Source organism: Amphiprion ocellaris, chromosome 18, assembly GCF_022539595.1.
Source record: "Amphiprion ocellaris isolate individual 3 ecotype Okinawa chromosome 18, ASM2253959v1, whole genome shotgun sequence".
In the NCBI taxonomy this organism is placed as follows: domain Eukaryota; kingdom Metazoa; phylum Chordata; class Actinopteri; family Pomacentridae; genus Amphiprion; species Amphiprion ocellaris.
This window is the reverse complement of record NC_072783.1, coordinates 32,006,347-32,025,937: the sequence shown is the minus strand read 5'-3', so window position 1 is coordinate 32,025,937 and position 19,591 is coordinate 32,006,347. Positions and strand designations below refer to the sequence as shown.

The 19,591-nt window shown below is 40.5% G+C and overlaps 2 protein-coding genes across 4 annotated transcripts in view; one reads left to right on the top strand and one right to left on the bottom strand.

Moving 5' to 3' along the window:
- The window catches only part of insyn2a (inhibitory synaptic factor 2A), a 37,447-nt gene extending 27,608 nt beyond the window's left edge, over positions 1-9,839 (top strand). The window contains exon 4 of the mRNA XM_023271488.3: positions 2,747-9,839. Within this exon, the coding sequence (XP_023127256.1) occupies positions 2,747-2,930 (184 nt within the window). The 3' untranslated portion in view covers positions 2,931-9,839. The remainder of the gene's footprint in view (positions 1-2,746) is intronic.
- The window catches only part of dock1 (dedicator of cytokinesis 1), a 187,648-nt gene that overhangs the window by 100,432 nt on the left and 67,625 nt on the right, over positions 1-19,591 (bottom strand). For all 3 annotated transcript variants that reach the window (XM_023271467.3, XM_023271476.3, XM_055004433.1), the window contains exons 25-27: positions 19,169-19,275; positions 12,872-12,999; positions 9,543-9,638 (exon numbers count right to left, since the gene is read on the bottom strand). In XM_023271467.3, the coding sequence (XP_023127235.2) occupies positions 9,543-9,638; positions 12,872-12,999; positions 19,169-19,275 (331 nt within the window). The remainder of the gene's footprint in view (positions 1-9,542; positions 9,639-12,871; positions 13,000-19,168; positions 19,276-19,591) is intronic.

The window sequence follows — 19,591 nt, the reverse complement described above, 5'->3', positions numbered from 1 at the left end:
AATAAAAGCGCTCTGGATAAATCTCTTTTCCTTAGCATCGAAAAGTAATTCCGAGCCAAACAAGACAGACGTTTCATGTGCATGGCTGAACATTGGCTTTGCAAGTCTTTTTCTGGAATTCAGCAATGGCTTCGGCAAACCAAAGACAACTGCAAATGATTCATGTTGTCTTTTGGTTGTTGTGGTTTCACACATATTTAGAAATCCTGGTGAACAAATGAAACAAAATCTAACAATATGGAATCACCTGGCCTGTGGAGGAACTTATTCAATGGACACTACTACGCCCTCTTTTCTATGTAGCACTTGTGCATTTGTTTTTCAGTGATTCCCACCTGCCTTTTATCAACCAAAACCACTATAACAGTTGGTTTATCAGGCATCTAACAGACTGAGAGCAAACACATTCCCACTTGTATGCACTGATACACTCATGCAGTCAAACGTACCTGCACACACACAAGCATGGATTTACACCAGTGTAATTAACAGCAAGTGATTTATTGACAAAAGCAATGGTGTTTTAAGCCCTATGTCTGGTTCAGCACCCAACATTCACTTTAGTCACCATCAGGCACCAACATTTATTTTGTTTAAAACTGGCTGATTGCACTGTGACAAGGATTATTTGATTGTGCTTTGAGATGTAACAGACAGAATAATCTGCACTCTCACCTGGAAAACGATCGCTGTAAACATGATGAAGGGTTAAAAACTAGTTTTCTATTTAAAATTCTCTAAAAATCTTTCCAGATGTGCTGTATTCAATCAGAGCAGGCAGCCTGCTGTTATTGCGTAAGTCTGCCTGTAAGACTCTCCGGCAGCCTGACTTAGATGGTGGCTGGAGGAAGCTTTAGCAGATTACAGTCCCTCTACTCTTACCACGGCTGAGGCTGTAATCTGAGTTTCACTTAGCAGAACCTAGCAGTCAGATGTGTGCGGGCGTTGGATTACAATGATGGCTGGTGCAGATAAATCCCAGGCACTCTGGGGAATGCGGCATACACCAAGAAAGACAAGTCTCTGCGTTTATGTGTGCACAAAAATCCCACAAATTAAATCACTCTGCATCCCCACTACCTTTTTGCTGATGTTGTAATATTGTGTAGGGATCAAAGCAACATGATACAAACTAAAATCCTGAGCTCTAAACTCAGCTTTAGCAAAGCAAATGATCTTCAGAGCAGCACCCTCTCTAGTGACCAAGCACTGCTCACTGGGAAAAACACTAATGGACTTCCCTCTCGCTCTATGAATCACAATAAGAATGAAAATAACAAAAACGACAGCAGTGGCAGCAGCCAAAATGGGCAGCCAGATGCAATCAAAAGCAGTCTAAATTGTGAGGTTTTACTGGGAAATAAAGATGAAGCGAGCCAGAAATGCAGGGCACTTTACCAGGTTGAGCAGCACTGTGACAGATTGCCAGTTCAGAGGTCAAGCGAGAATGCCACGACGTAGATGCGTAATATGATTGTAGGGGGAATGTAACAGTCAAAACAAGTCAAGATTAAGAGAAGCATGAAGGGGAAAAACCTGGTTTCACTGTCAATAAAAGATGAATATAAACAACAAAACGTTTTAAATAAAAGCCAAATAATGGAAGCCAAGTATCATAAAAAATAAGGGACCAAAAATAACTGGTACCTGAACTATATCACTCAGATGATAAATGCATCACAAGCCGCATTTTGAGTGCATTTATGCAAGGAGGACAAAGACACACTATACTTAAAATTCTACTGCTGACTATAAAAGAAATACTGCCATTTATTCATTCTTGTCAATTCTACATATTTCACGTTAAAAGTATTCCTGGAATTGTAATGAAGCTTTAGGCTGCACTGACACCAGCAAGTGGTAACAGCGACTTAACACAGAAACCAGCAGAAAAATCTGAAAACAAAGAGGCTTTCTACTAAATTCTAATAAAATATACACTATTGTTTTTTTGTTTTGTTTTTTTAGTAAAAATTGCAATAGAATCTGGACAAGGTTACGTTAACTAAGGATGTCCTGATTAAGCTTTTTTTTGCTGCTGATGTAATCCAAGTCATTTAATATTCAATGTATGCCAATATGGAGTCCAAATGCACTATCATTAGTACACAGTTTAAATACACTAAAGGTAAATCCAATTTATATGCCTGAAAGCTAAACAGCTCCACAATGAATTAAGAAAAAAAATGCACTTCTGCATCCAAGCTGTTCCTAATTGGTCACAAACTTTGTTGGAAAGCTTCAGCAGGGCTACAGGCACTTCCGGGTTGGCCAGCATTGGGAGGGTTTAGCTAGCAACTGGCCACCATGACCATGGTTTCTATGACACTTAATGACTTCCAGCCAGAGATTGTGTGTTTAAGACAAAATGGGATTTTTACGTCCCAGCAGTATATCTAACAGAAATGACTTTGCAGCTTTAATCATGTTTCAGCGCAGGTCGAATGCCCACTCTGCTTAGTTTGTATTATTTATCAATCAATCAGTTATTGATTGATGATAATGCTGATTGTTTAGAAAATTATTCAAAATTTGCATCTCTAATATACTCCCACAACTTGTGCCTTCTCTTAACTGCACCTGTATGACAGCAGATGTAAGCTAAGGATTGGCGTAGGTTTGTACCGATACCAATTAGTTAAAAATGCCTTCATCAGCAAGATGTGAACGTCCCTACTGTTAAAACCTGAATGCAAAAAGTTAGCTAGTGGTTGTGCTGATCACATCTGTGTTTCTTTTCTTACAGTGTGGAACTGGACTTCAAACTGCAGGAGGACAAGCTACAGCCACTGATGAAGAGGCTTTGTCCTACGGAGGACTCCCACTTTCCCCCCCTGCCTTACCCCCAGGAGGCCTTTACCTCCACCCCAAAACGCAAGTCCAAAGCTGACTCCAAGAAGCACGCTCGCTGGAAACTTTGGTTCCTGTGAAAACACAGAACCATCTCCTCCCCTGCTACCGATGCACAGGATTTAACAGTCCGTCTGGTCATCCGTATTTGTTTGGTTTATCCACCGTCTAATGTTTTATCACATCTCCTTGGATTTTGTAGACCTGGCAACCAGTATTAATGGAGAGCTCAACAACTGGATACTGAACCTTTTTCACGAGATGACAGGATGTGTAACGGGACACAAGTGTGGATTCAGAGTTATTTTGAGCTAATTTCTTCAAACAGGGTGTGAAATTACACCAGGGAAACATATTTGGAGATCAGCAAGGTGAGAAGACGAATTTGATTTCCCGCTGTCTATTTGCATATATTTTTCTAGCTGACGTCTGCGGGGTCCTGTTCTGTGATAACAGTTCAGAGTCCGTCACATTTCTATTCACCTGTTGGGACTCTGTCTTTCTTCCCAGCCTCCCGGAGAGGTTGGAATTTCAACCATACTGCTCTCCATAAACAGCATATCACTGTACTGCAAAGCACAATTAACACTGTTCAGGATACATTTTCCTCCAGAATAATTAAAAAGAACTATTTTGAGTATTAACTCACAGATGTAGATTACCTACTAACCATGACAGATCGAAGACTTTCATATCTATCTAAAGAAGAGACCTAAAGGACAAAATGTCAGAGATGTTTATTGGAGTTCTATGATCAACTTTCTATTCATCGCTAAAATGTCTCCATGAATCGACTGACTTTGAAGTAAAGAATGAATAAATAACACTTATTTTCTTAATAACATTTGCAAAGTTAGACGTCAATGTACTTTTTTCTATATAAACATATATCTATATACATTCACTTTAAGGTTTAGTGGAATATATTGATTTGAGCTGTAGTGAAAGGGCAGTTCAAGAGCTGCAATGCAAAGGACGTTAATCATTTCAAATTCGTTTTCATACATCAAATAGAGTTCTTACTAACCTCACAGTGCATATGGTCATTGAAACACAATATAAAGAAAAGAAGGAATCCATGCAGGCCATCAGTATGAAAGTATAGACACACACAGAAGCAAACCAAGCATAACAAATAGTGTTGGTTTTTAGCACATGTGAGGGGTAATAGAAGATATCTGTGATTGTATTGCTGCAGTATCCTGCATCAGCTACTACAATAGCTACTGAAACCAAGCCAGAAAGACTGAATGTGCCACTTCAGATCACAACCAGGGCTTCTATAATGCAGGGTGGCAGGCGTGTAGCCTTGCATGCTTTTTACAACCCTTGGATTTTGCAGGATATTTTGTAGCTTTTCAAGAAACATTTTTTAAACAAAACAACAAATGTCCTTTTATTTCTTTTTCCCGTTAAAGAAAACATTACTAGCTCCTGCTCATTGCTTTGCATTTATTTGACTATAAAGTAAAAACTCATGTAGTAACTTCGCACAGGGTTTAAAGACTATGTATAGCCAAAAAAATCCATGAATTTACTGTATCTAAGTATCTGTTGTGTATCATCAAACAGGGCTAATACTATTTTATGAGTGGGAAAGCAGCCAATATCTCTCAAAGAAAACAAGATTAAGTTAACAACTCCTGCAGGAGCATAAAACCGAAGTCACTCTAAAAGCCAAAAACACTGCCCCAAAAGACAACAAATGTGCCAAAGTGGTTTCAAGGGCAAAGATGAAACAACACAACAAGAATACCTAGCCAACTAGATATCACTGGTTTGAATTTTACAAGCTCCAAGCATGCTGCATTCTGTTGGTAACATGTCATTCACGCCATCATTCTTGTACATGCCGGGTTGGTTTCTCTCATTAGTTATATTGTAGCATCAAGAGAGAACTAGACATTTATCTGTACCTTAAAGAAGTGCAATTGATTTATTATGTGCAATACTGTGTCTTTTATACAGTTTTTTAAAAAAGAAAAAATAAAGATATTTATTATGTAAAATATGAAAATAAAAACAGACATCTACAGAGCTCTCAAAATTTGAAGCAGACTGACTTTCATTTGCAGAGCCCCAAGCAGCCGAGCAGATTTTTAATTTATCTTTTTTTTTTTTTTTTTTTTTAAAGCAGACAAACACCGGATAAAGGATTGGTTCCTGCAAATCACAAAATATGTTTCCTCACTTACTTCTAATGGCATCTAGCCCATGTCAGATGGTTCAGATTTTATTTGCCCCGACTTCTGCGCTCTGAATTACCCTCACAGTATCACTGTATCTGCAAAGACTCAGTGCCTTTGAATGTTTTAAATAGTTCTGTTTAATTGCTATGAAAACTGTGAAGGAAACTTCATTTACCTCCACTGTTCTGCTCTTCCATTCTCAGAGACAGAGCACAAACCTTGGGCAAACTATCTGCATGGCTATGTGGTACTAGGAATAAATGAGAAAATACTGTATCTATTGTAATTTGGATGAACTAACCTACTGAGAACTAATTTTACTCACATCATTTGAAAATTCTGTATGCAAAAAAAACTCTTATGTGATGAAAAGCGGAGGTAAGGTGGAAAATAAAATCAGCCTTGCATCTCTTTGATGTCGTGGGGATGCACAACACAAGAGCAGAATACAGCAGAGAGATAAGCAGCGTAGAGCGTCTGGTGCACAAAGTCAACCTGCCTGGGAAACGGCTTCTAATCCAAAGCTTACACTCACTGCACGATCCATTCCTCACTGTAATACAGTTTGTGACTTTCAGGCGAGTCCATGCGTCCACCGTGTGCACACATGCACCTGCTGATGTTAATGCAGAGCAGTCATGAAGTGGGCCCAGGAGGTAAACTAGTCACAAAGCGCTGAGTAAATGCCCCAGAGATGCAGAGTGACCCTCACGTAGATGCATGAAGCACTGTGGCAGGCAGACAGCACTATTCCTCCTCTTCTTACCCAATGCACGATAATCTCCACAGGGCTTCCCTTGAGTGGATGTTTACACCACAGTACTGAAGGTACAAACAAGACACCCAGTGCAGCTTAACATCTTGCACTCTTACATCCTTTAAACACGGTCCTCTGTGGTTCGAAGGTGGCATCAGCATGCAAGTCACAGCGCTTTTCACACAGTGTTGACAGTGGCCACTCATCTGACATGATTTGCTACAGGGTCAAGAAACCCGAAGGGATCCTCAGTCAAAGTTTCAGCACAGGTGAGGGGAGAAGAGGTGCAGCGAGTGATAAGTGCATGTTTGAGGCATTATGATGCAGTGCCATATCTCACTATGCTTCTTTTCTGTAAGAGCTCTGCAGCAGTCTGGCCAGCAGGAGAGGGAGAAAGAGAGCGAGGGAGAGAAGACAGAAAGATGCAAGGAGATGCTAAGAGAAATATTTGGACAGAAACAGATATAGAGACATAAGGATGAAGAGAGTGAGAGATACAGAGACCCAAACACGCAAGAGAGGAACGAAACAGATCTGAATAGGTGCACTGTTGCACTGTACAGTATTCGCTCAGTGAGTGCATGCAGCAAAGGAAAAGCTCTAGCCCCAATAGCCGGTCAGCCCCATACTGTCAATCAATAACGCAGAGTCCTTCCCCTGCAGCTTTCCACTCCATTCCCTCTGCACACTGCAGGAAAATCATCAGGATAGCTGTGGAGCACTGCAGCCAACTATCACCACGAGCCCTCTTCAAAGCCACAGTTCAAAAAAAGTTCAATGGGTTATTAGATAACCGTCTAGCATTGTTTCAAACCTCTGCACTGGCTATTTAAGTATACTACAATATCGGTTTTGACATTCAGGTGTTTGCTGACAATGCATAACAAATTATGCAACCTTGGAAGCAGAGCACTAGCACGTAATACACAGATTTTTCCATTTGCAGCTTCCTATTCATGTGTATCTGCAAGGCTCATCCAGAAGCTTAAATTAGACCAAATGTAATTCAAGGGCATAAAGGCAGAACTTGGTAATTTCAGTAGGAACAGCCAAAATGCTTCTGCTACTATCCTAATGTAAATGAATTCACAAGGACCCGTTTCAACCTGTGTGAGGGTGGACATGAATATAAAGACACAGCCTGCAAGGATGTCCAATGATGCAAATGTGTGATGATGCTGTGGTATAAGTCGCTAACAGGCATAGCACTGCAGTGACAACACGCAACAAAACCACCGCCCCCAAAGTCGTCACTGTGATCATTCTCATCAACATTCTGTGTCCACCGCCGCCGCCAGGAGAGAGGAGAGGGGAGAAAGAAAAGAGAGAGAGAGAGACAGAGTACAACGTTAATGCATAAATCTAAATGTAAGAGGCTGCCACTCAGAAGAACAAGGTCGGTGGTTGGATGCGGTGTTGTGTGAGCAGCAGCGCGCAATGTGCCTGCAGAGTAGGCAGCAGTACCCAGAGGCGGCAACAACAGCCCTCTGATTAGAAAGCTACAACGCTTCTAGCGGCGCTAACTGGGGCTCATAGTTGTTAAAAATTTACAGCAACCTTATTGATCATGAAATAATGATTTAAGGCTCTAATTCAGATGCAGCTCCTGTTCCAAGTACTATATAATGCATAGCGTTTGACAGAAAGAGCCATTGGCTTTCATATGACCTCTAATTTCCATTGCATGAAAGGACACTGCACATTGATGCAAAATATTATTCAGGTAATTAGAAATGTCAAGGCAGTCAAGTGCAGTGGCTAGCTAGCTACAGAGCCAATAGCTGACAAGATAGGGGTCAGTGGGGACAGTAACAGCAAGCTGTGTATAGGACAGCTGCAGCACATGTATACAAAGCAGATAGTTTCAACAAGGGCCGCAGGAGGTCAGTGGTTTCATTAACTAGAAAGGAGGCTGGTCTTCCTCGGCACCATTCAGCGGACACAGCTGGAAGCAAGGAACACCATTTCACCTACACTACAGGGGGAAGCTGAAATAGATGCACTTAGTATAATACAGCAGAGAGGAGACCTGCATGTGCTATCTTCAGCTTGACAGCCTTTTAGACAAAGTGGTACGCAAGTTCCATGTCTGAAGAACATGATCAAAAGAACCCCACTGCAGTGAAAAATAGAGGGAACATGGCATTAGCAGAGGACGAGCTATAATGGGAGCTGAGCCAAGTTCTAACAACATATCCAGTGAAGTACAATCTCTTTTCCAAATCCACTTTCCAAACTTTTTGACCAGGAGCCAGGCAGGACAATGGAGAGTCTCAATCTCTGGCATAACAATGAATAGACTGGAGAGCCACAGGGGGAGAATAAGTGGGAGTCCTAGACCTCCTTTGGGCAGCTGGCTGGGAGAAAACAGCCAGCAGGGCAGCCTCCGCTCAACTCACAGCTTCATTAGCTTTACATTATTCAGTATGATGCACGCTAGTGATCTGTTACACAACAGAGTGCTTCCCGTCTACTAGACTTGCTCGGTGCGTTGCCGGAACACCTTCAGATAGAGTGAGACACAGAAAGAACAGCTACAAAATCTCTGCAATCTGCAAGCATCACTTTCCTGAAACCCAAAAAGAAAACAAGCATGTGATAGAGGGGAGAGAAAAAGAGGACACAGGGGACAAAGGATGAGTGCTGTGGACGTATTATATCACTATGACATAACGTGCACACAAACACAGAGGGTGATCACAGTGTGATAACTGTGGGCCTTATTAAATCATTCTCTGCTGGTGTGGCTCAGTTACTGGTAATAAAAGCTTTAATTTAACCAGGTGACGCTGTCGTCTGTTGCTCCCCAGATGGAGAGGTTGCCATGCTTGCACACAGACACACAAAACAAACAACTCAGATGTGAGGAGAAACAATGATACACCGACCAGCAACAGTATCAATGTAAGTCAGTACCATCTGACTCTCTATTTTTGTACACATTCATCAAATCCAGAGAAAATGCCTCAACACTTAGCTACATTTAAATGAGCCGTTAAAGTACCTTTAAGTGCTCTCTGAGGATCCCCTTCATTACAAAACCTTCCATAAAAATTACATATTTACTACTGAAGACTCCCTTTCAAAGTCAACACATCACACGTTACATGCAGCTCTAATGAAGACAAGCATCAACAGGACGCAACAGAATGATTCAAAGAACAGAAAAGTAGAAATTCATTACTCAAATTCTACAGGTGACCTTAACTGGACTTTTCAGACTCATGAAAATGGATGAAGGATTTGTAGGCATATTTTGCACAATGACTGATAAGTGCTTTAATTGCTACCAAGCTCTTGCTGAGAGAGTGATTTGAAGAAGGATGCTAACGGCAATAGCAGAGGGGTACAGTGATTAGATTACAGCACAGAGCATCACAAATGTATTAATAAGTGAGAATCAGGCACACAAACAGGTAAACCACAGATAAAAACAACCCTCACACACACCCCAGCAAACAAACAACTGGCTGGAGAAAGATATGAGCAGATCAAAGCTGCTCTTAGATTGGGGTTGTGTGAAAGCATTCCTGCCAAGATAGAATTTACCTTTAATGATAGTTTTGGGTTGGAACTGGAGTTGCTGTGGGCCTGTGGGAGCAAATCTGGTTGTGGTGCATAGGCTTGTGTGTGTGCGTAAGTATGCATGTGTGTTTAAAAAAAAAAAAAAATAGTAAAAAACAGATAAAGAGCTGTGGTTTACCATGGTATACTGCTAAAACCTACAGAGAATTGAACAAACTTACGATGTGAGGGGAATCCCGGCCCATGGAAATGACTGTTCTGTTGACTGTCCTCAGCAGCTTCTCCATGATGATCTGCACATGCCACTGGGTGGGACCCTGCAAAAAATACAAATAAAAATACAGACGAACATGCACTTATCAGCACACAGTCATGGGAAGGAGAGCGCATAATAAACATTTCAAAAAATATATACACATGCTGTAATCTGTCACATCACTGCTAAGAACTGCTGATTCACTGAGAGAGTTGAACAAGTTCAGAGGAAATTTCTGCTTTACGTTCATAAAACATAAATAAAGACTGATTAAAAATCACCGGCTTCTTCCTTGGTTAAAGACTTAACTTTCTACCAAATTTCACTGCAACGTTGAAAGGTGTCTGCAGCATGCTGATAATGAAGAAACGAAGTGGTAATATAGCTGTTAATTTTACTTTTGTGATAATATTACAAAAACAAAACAAAAATCTGTTTTATCAGTTTATTTAAAAACTATTCATGCTTCCCTTCACAAGCTTGGAACTCTGACAATGACTCATGCAGCCACACTGATTACAACATTCCAAGGCCAAGCTTTCATTGGGGCATGTTGATCATAAGTGGAACAGTTTACCTTGGACTTTCCTGTTCGTTATTCTGACTGAGCGTAGGACTCTTTCTTACTGTCTGTACCTATCTGTAGGGGGATTCCTCTAAGCAGACTGAGCTCTGCAGTGTCAAACCTAAACTTTCAATAATTTACACCACTCTTTTTGCAGTTGAAGAACTCATGCGGGCGAGTCTGTGCATTTGCGCGCACACACAAACATTCACACACACAAACATTCACACACACAAACATTCACACACTGGCAGAGTAGCACTGGGGAGAATAAACTATCTGAGGAGGAAGCTTCAGATATTGCCTTCCAAGGAAGCGAGTGTGACACACATCTTTGGTGAAAACCCACTATTCCCAGAGATTTTTTTTAAACAGAAAAATCCCTAACTTCCTACACATATGCAGGGCATGAAGAAAAAAATGATTGTTTGCCAATGGAATCTAACCATTTAAGAGGGAGGTGTATAATTAGACTGTTTGTTCTCATAAGATACAAACTGTTTGATAACTTGAAAGAAGTAGACAGAAATATCCACAGAGGTTTTCCCTCCTATATTTTCCCTCCTATTTCTGTGTGCGTGTAAGTCACAGAAAGCTTTGGCTGGGTTGATGCGCATGACAGATATGAAAGCGAGAGTAAGATTGTAAGAGGAAGCGGCAATTTGAGAGACAGCGAGAGGTAGTGGAAAAGCCAGAGCAAGTGGAAGAGGTGGATAATCCCTGGCAGAGTGGAGTGTAGGAGGCTGGACTGTGGTGATCAATGACGAGAGTCTGAGAGGGCCTGAGGGAGGACATCAGGAGTCTGGGCATAGAAGAGGATGAAACACACTCATAGAGCAGCTGAGTGTTTGCGAGTGTGTGTGTGTGTGTTATCATCTGTACATGTGAGACTGATGCCAACGTATGAGGGATGGGCACTCCACTTAAAAATACTACAAACATCTTCATGCAGAAACAAATAGCTGATGAATCCAGTGGTTAAACTAATGGAAAGTTGACAACATTTTAATGAATTTGGGTCAGTTTATGCTTTGTGTCCATGTGAGCAGATCAATAAGGACTTTTAAATTGGCGAGTGGACGCACAAGCGGTTCTATTTACAATAAGTATGCATCGGTCTTGGTCGGTGGATGGATGCATTGGCTCTCATACTGAACACAGAAAAACATGCAGGGATATATTGGCTGGTCATAAATTACACTGTAGCACCGCATTAATGCGATTATTCCTGAGGTGCACAGTGGGCGAACATAGCAAAGTACTTCTGCAGTAATGAGGACTTCCTGCTGTGTTTGGGATGCATTGATGGACAGCTTGTGCAAATCGAAGCACCTCCAAAGTCCAGCGGCAACTGCTTCAATTACAATTCTGTGGATGATGAAAAATCTTACATTTCACTCTCTAACGTTTGCTTTTAGCACAACTTGTTTCTCTAGGAGAGTCATAAATTTTAGGCTGTCTGCAGAGGGGTCCTGGCACAGAAAGCATGAATTGATCTTCGTGGCTTTAGGGCCTAGTGCACACATACATGGCATTTATTAACACGTTTTTCCTCTTTTGCTTCATGAAAAAAAATAAAATCTAATAAAATCTCGGTCCACATGGAGTACAAAAACACAACTGAAACACTGTAAAGAATATGTCAAACCAACAGGCAGTGATACAACCCTAACCCTGAAGCCGTGTTGACCAATCTTAAGCCTTAAAACCACTAACTGAGCACTAAGGAACTGGGAAAGATATCTGTGGTCTGATTCTGTCACCTCTGTTCCTCAGTATAGTGAAAGTGTAACTGTACATTTATGTGTAAACGTGATAATAGTCATGTTAACAAGGTTAGCACCAGCATTGTTTTGAACATGTCATCAAAAATGGAGTGAGTTTATATCTTCATGCTGGAAGAAGCTTCTCAAAAAGTCACTTTGCAATGACCTAAAACTGTGCATGCGGGTAAAAGGCCAAAATGCATAGAAAATGCTTTGTTTCCAAAAAAATACCAGTTTATGTATGGACCTGGCCGTTTATCACGTCTCACCTCCTCGGGTATGAAAATGAATTGCTTTTGTCTGTTTAATGCAATATGAATTGAATATTTAGCTACTTTGTACTGCTGATCAGACAAAAAAAAAAGTAATTTGATGTGCCACAAGAAGTTATTACGGTCATTTTTGGCTCTTTTTGGACACTTTATCAACTAAAAAGCTAATTTAAAAATCAATTACTGGCTTTTTCATTAACACCATAAAATCATTTTAAATTTATCAATTTAGAATGTAAAATAATGCAGAAAACTGCCTAGTTTGTCTGGCTGCATAAATGGTTCTGTGACTAACACTGACACTGACAATAACCGCTCATCATCACGAAGACCACATTGCTGTGAGGTACTCTGGTTCTGTAGCACCACAGGGTGAAGCAGAGCTCATCATTGTGTTCTTGGAGAACAATCGTGTTGAAGATGGCCTCTAGCAACCTTGAGCAATGAATTACTGCGCACAGCCAACCCTACAAGTTAGTAAATTAACACTGTCATAAAACGTGCTCCTTTCAGGCCATGTACGGTAATAAAACAAATTGAGAACAGCACACTGATTAGTAGCGTCAGTAAAAAAAACACTGTGAAAATGTGTGTTTTTTTTTTATTATGGAGGTACACCTGGATCCCCTTCTTGTACTGTCTGTCCCAGAGGGATATGAAAGTACATAAAGCAGAGAGTTGTGCTCCTCACCACATCCTTCCTGTAAAGCACCTCCAGGATGTCACTGAGCAGCTGGCAGCAAGCCTTCGGCTCCTCCCGCTTCTCCAGGTGGAACTTCAGCTGGTCCGTCATCAGGGGAAGGAGGATCTCGCGGCAATCTGCAGGGATGCCAGCAAATACACACATTCAGGACGGCAGCTCAAGACATGGAGCAGATGATAGATCACACGAAGCAGAGCGGCATATGCTCTCGACACACTGAACACTGATGCGTGCAGCTTATTAATGGCTCCCTCAAATCTCTGAAGATTAAATTAAAACAATGTACGTAGTAAAGTTGTTAATTACAATGGCTGCACTAAAAGCTCCCAAAATCCCTCTGAGTAGTTGCAGCACGATAGCACAACTGTCAGAACAAAAAGCCAATTAGAGCCATAAACATTTACAGAGAGCAGCCAATCTCAATCAGGTAAGGAGAGAAAATAATTACCAAATTGGTTTGATTTAAAAAAAAAAAAAAAAAATGACCTAATGACATTAGTGTGAAAAATCTGACCAAACTGATCCCTCTCCAATAATATCTCACCTACTGTTTCAGTAATCAAAGCACTAAATCTTCTCCTGACAGAGTGACTAGCAGAGATGGTTGTACTGGTATGAATGTCAAATCTTCTCATTTTGAAAAGACAAAACAAGACTTTAGGTGACTGAAAATTACAAAATCAGTGCCCCTTTGCTCTAACATAGCAAGTCAGAGCAGCAGAAAGCAACAGCTCTTTCAAACTCTGTCAACAATTGCAATTTCATTAATTCTACACAGCATGCTATCAGCCTACTAATGTTGAAAGTAACATCAAAAGGTGAATTTCCAAATGCACAGAACAGAGAATTTGGTAGGCAATTTGGACACGGAGGACAGTAATAAGCCAGGAAGCTTTCTCCTGGAGGCTCGACCACAAATTTCTCTCTTTTTTTTTTTTTTTTTTTAATTAAACCCTGTGACTTCAATCTTAGTGGTGTTGTGTAAGTATTTGTGGGAACCATATTTAAAGACAAGGGACAAACACTGGAGTTATTCTGGTTCAATTAGAAGATGGTGGCATTTATATAAAAAGATTTTGCAAATATTTAATAGCTTTATGGAGTGGAGAGCAACCACATTACAGCTTTTAGTCAACTTGTACATAAAACAAGCATTATAAAAAATTGATAACCTCTCTCAGAAAATAAAGGCAAAATATTAAAAATTGAACACTTCTAAATTTCTACCAAGCAGCTTCATGCAGTCTTTCGCAGATACAAACTATGGACATCAATGTCATCTTAAAAGATAAAAACAAGACCAAAATAGCAGTACAGCGAGTGAAATCACCACCAGTACTGTAGCGGAGTGCAGGAACAATAGCACTCTTCAAATGATAATCATTTTAATGACAAGGTGGAGAGACACCTCTGCTCTAAATGGCCGACACAGTGATGGATTTTAATTCAGAATCAATACAAGCTCTTTGCTACACAGACAATGTTACAGCTTTAATAAGCCATTCTGCTGGGACGAAATAAAATTTTAACTTCATTACTCATCAAAACGCGTGTGCGCACACATACACACACACACACACACACACACACACACACACACACACACACACACACACACACACACACACACACACACGCGTGCGCACACACCCATACACGCGCGAGCATAAAGCTTTGCCAATTGCCAATACCGCTCAAGGCCGAATGATAAACAGCAGGGATGCAACAAATAATGAATAACGTGAACTACGGTGACCTCTTCATAAACTGCACCCAGAAGTACTGAAGCACAAGTCCAACCTTTGTTTTACTGACCCTGTGCTGAAGGAACTGCAAGTCAAATGGAGCAGTAAGGAGTGATTTCATGAAAACAGAAGCTGTGCAAATGTCAATACTTTCATCCCAACAGGAAGAAACTCACACTGCTAACTGCAGTGAATAAGTCCACGCTTTCAGATGCTGTCTCTATTTCACTTTCAGCATTACTGGAATTAACAATAATGCAAAATCCCACACAGAGACCACGATGAGGCTCTTTAATAATGTGGCACTGAATGTATTATACAGTAACTGGCAATGTAGCAAATAAAATCTCCCACAAAATTTCATTTCTAATGTCTCAGGCATTGATTAGTGCATCAATTACATCATTATTCTCCTCAAGCTATCTAGGAAATCTCATGTAGACGCTCGACTCAATTTTAATGCTTCCATTGTAAAAAATAATTACAGGGAAGCTCCTGTTTGATGAAAGTGCATCAATTAAATATGTGCTTCAAATGGATTTTAATATAATGTTAAAAATAACATAAATCAACAAAGTTACTGTTTAGAACTAAAACTTTACAGCCACAAAGTCAGCTCAATTTCACAGTATTTAACCTATAACATTTTGACAACTATTGCAAATGCAAATATGCGGCACAAGACGAAAGGTTGAGCCGACACCTGAATCAAAAAGGTTCGCTCTTCAGGGAGCACGATTTTACTCAGCAAATATCAGAGCAATCTTTCCTGTATATTTTGAGGACAGTCTGCCCTGAGTATTATACTGCACGACATGACAGGAGGTCATCACAATCAAAGAGTATTTATCCTCTTAAAACCATGACAGCCACAGCAAAATACAGGAAACTCCATTCATCACTTCTCATAATATCCTTTCAAGCACATGAGATAAAAGACACTAGCAAGCTCATAGAATGAACACAACATTTGGCATTTATTCCAGTCTATCCTATGGTTATCAATAGGGCTACACAATTGATTGTTTCAGCATCAATGCTCCAACTTTTTTTCAGCTTGATATGTACAAGAAAACTTATTTTCTATGACAAATCTCTAAGAGAAGTCTGTCTGATGGAACCTAATTTACTCCGATTTAAATGTTCTCTGATGCACAGTTGTTTTTAAAAAAAACAAAAACATGCAGTTTTTGAATTACAGGCTCCACATGTAAACAGCAAAATGAGCAAGGAACTGGAGAAAAACACTGAAAAAGGAAGACTTGTTTGCAGAGAGAAATATCCCTTGCATAAAAATATTTCAGCTACAGGAAAAGATGATGTTGACCAAAACCAAGTCTGCAATGTCAGCCTGTTGCTACCACTACACGAGGCAACACAACTAATTTGCTAGACCATTTAAATTGGCACCACAAAGCTCTGTGTGATGAGTACAAAGCCAGATCGGAATGCCATCCAAAGCAAAAAAAAAAAAAAACTACTTTGAATGCCTTTGCCAGGGTTACACCATGTTAGACAGCTTTTTTAAATACAATTTTCTATGCAGATGCACAAAATCACCAGAATCATTCTAGAATGATTATTTTTTTCTAAATAGAAATATTTAATTCAGCAAATAAAAATCCCTTATTCCTTTTTCACACTGCAATATTATCACAGAAAAATGTCACAATGTAAGTTTTTTCCCCCTCTCCCAATATCATGAAGTTCTTTTTGTCAAAAAATGTCACTGTGGACCAAAACTTTTGACTCCTCACTCTGCATTCCTTTGAGACCTATTAGGAATAACTGCAGTCCTCCTTGACATAGCAGCTCCATCCAAACAAGTAATTTTTAGCTGTACAGATTTCTTGTCATTTTTCCCATTGCAAAACTTTGACAGAGTTTCAAGATCAAGGACGAAGAATGTTTTGACAAAAAATAAATAAATAAAAAAAATCTAAAAAAGCTTTTCCAATTACTTGTGAATATCACCCTCTGGTAGTGCAGGCTGCTGTACAATACATCTATTATTCACATAAAGCTTTTACTTTTATATATCTGAAAATAAATGTTATGGGTGTTAAGCGTTTGCTGTGTCACTTGTTAGCTGGCCCTGACGCAAAGTGACAACCATGTCTGCACAGAGCACCGAGCTATCTGTCTGATGCAGCTTAAAGTATAAAAATGTGTGCTTTTATATATATTTGTGTGTGTTTCATAATCTTTCAAGGGTTTGGACACAAAAGGAAATCTCCCATCTGAAGGCATTGAACATCGTATGGAATATTTAATACCTTGTTTTTATACTGGGCTTCAATCCTCATCCTCTTCTTTTGCCTCCTCAAAATAAAGTCAGGTGAAAACACATAAACAGACAGCTAAATGGACAAGTGAGTGCAAATATACATACACACTCGCTCTTGCACACACTAGTAAACAAAGTGGGAGCAGGACAAGCAGACTGGAACTATCAAGCTAGGCCACGAGCGCTCTCCTCAAACTTCCCGTGCAAACAGATTTTAGACGCTACAGTAATTTTCCCCTTAAACACAGACCAAGAGAGCATCTGACATATTTGTTCTCTTTCAATGGGTCCATTTGCAAGTGATTTATGTGCCCGTCCCACGCTCTCCTTTAACATCATTAACGGTGAAGGTGACACAACGTTGTGCCTCCAAAATATAAAGAGAAACAAAACGCTTCCCTCTTTTCTGAATTCATAAAGTTTTCATTTGCAGCAGGGATTTTCATTTGCATAGCAATCGCATTCAACACACAGAATTCCAATTTCATACTTGTATATGAAACCAGTGAAGAAAGGGATGTCACCCTATTCTCTAAAGTAGTAATTTTGAAACAGAATTAAGCCCATTGGGGTTTGAAATATACTAATTTAAGAAGTGTTTTTACACAGAAACAGTTAATATGTTAATGAATTTGCAGCCTACAGGTAAGAAAAAAAATTCCATCAGTGAACACAGTCAGAGAATATTAATGAGTGTGTGGAACCTGCTAAGAAAGTCCATGCTAAAGGTCGAGCACTGAGGTAGTAGAGGCCTCTTGCTGAGCATTTATTTACTCCAAGCATTCCAGTACATTTCACTGTGGAACTGGCTGGCTAGAGAACCTTTTAGGGACCACCTGGGGATCAGGATGCAACTAACTGCATGCCCCATGAGCACTGGCACTGACTGCATCTGATTAGGCCACCTTAAAAACCTGCTAACTCGTTTTCTCATAGCAGTGGTTATTATCTTTAATAAAGCATCACCAAAGCAGAGCACAGCTTGATACTGATGGAGAAAGGCTGCATTTACTTTGCAATTAAGCTTCCTCCATCACTGCTTTCAAACATTTACACCTCAACGATGATGGGAGATGCTCAAAGCAACAGTGCATGGAGCAGTTGTGAGAAGAGAACAACAGGATAATCTGTACCGACTTTAAAGCAACTTCACAAACAACTCCTCCTGCTGATCAGCAGGCCATTCAGAAGCATCAGGGAGGCTTGCCTGCGCACAATTATACCAACAGATCAATAGTAATGACCAGAGGACCATGCACTGAGCACTGCCCTTCAATAGTTACTCACTAAGCTGGCCCAAACCACCACTCAGACAATTTTGTGTTTCTAAAGTAAGAAAAGGCTGGATCATTAAGTTGAAGGCAGTGACATTTACACTGTGTTATGTTCAATATTAGACTCACTGAGTAGGACACACTTCCCATTACACTCTGTCCAAGTTCCATTTTTGTTTTCTGTACAATCACACTGGAGTGAACATCTGCAGATGATGGAGGCTGTGCGAGTGGATAACTGGCGTCCACTGCCTTTATGTTAGTTGGCTGCTGCTGTGAGGCATGCGTTGTCCCTGCCAGCCAAATTAAAACACAGTTGCTATTTTAATGGAACACAAACTTTTGTTTTAATTCACCACCACGGGACAGAATGTTAATGTGTTTCTCTACACCAAACCTAACATGGCCTCAGAGGACTGAGGCCTCCAGCAAAAATGCTTTCCCCTTGAACATCACTACGGCTGGACTCTGTCTGCAGGTCGCCACAGGCTATCCTGATTGCAGAGACAGGAGCTATGTTCTCTAATTAACGAACTCTACATCATTACCTGCACATTTCACATTGGTACAACATGGTCAAAGTGCACTACAGCGAGGAGCACAAGCGTATAACAAGTGTTGCAGGGCTGAGACAAAGACAGGAGAATGAGAACCAAAATTACCCAATAAAGACACTTAAGGAAGATGGATTAAAGAATAAAACTGAGAAAATGGGGAGCTGAGACTTTAGGACCGCAAAAATGAGAATCCTGATCAGATTCAGACAAGTCCTGTTGAACTGAGCAGCAGGGGTGCTTAACAATTTTAGAAAACAAAAAGGTTTTCCACTACACCTCACCAATGACCTTTACTGTGGTCTCACACAGGGCTGCCGGAGGGAGGCAGGTGGTGAGTGTGATTGCCTATATTACTGAACCATGAGTGAAGGTGCATGCACTGAAGAACTGTGAATGCAGTTTGTGAGAGTGTGTGTTCTCACCGTGATGTGTGAAGAGATCGCTGTGGACAATGTCAATCAGACAGTCTAGCTTCTGCTTTACCAGGCGACCCGGAGGGACCTTCTGGATGAACTCCGTGAATAGCTTGCTATGGAGACAGAAGGAGGACAACGAAAACAAAAGGTCAAACTGATCAGGCATCTTGGGCTGGTTGACTGCTTCCAACCACGAGCAATCATCCAAAATGCAATTAAAGGCTGTGCACATCCCTACAGATATTCTGTCAAGGTGTAGAGGACATCACAACATTTGGCGTGAATTAATGGAGAGCTGACTTAGGATGAACTCTGAACAGCTCACTATAGTATCTTCCTCTCTCTGTCGTGTCAGACTGTTGCTATCAACATTACAGATCAGTGAAAAAAGGGTGGTTTACAGGGGTTTAGTATTTGTGTAATTAAGCA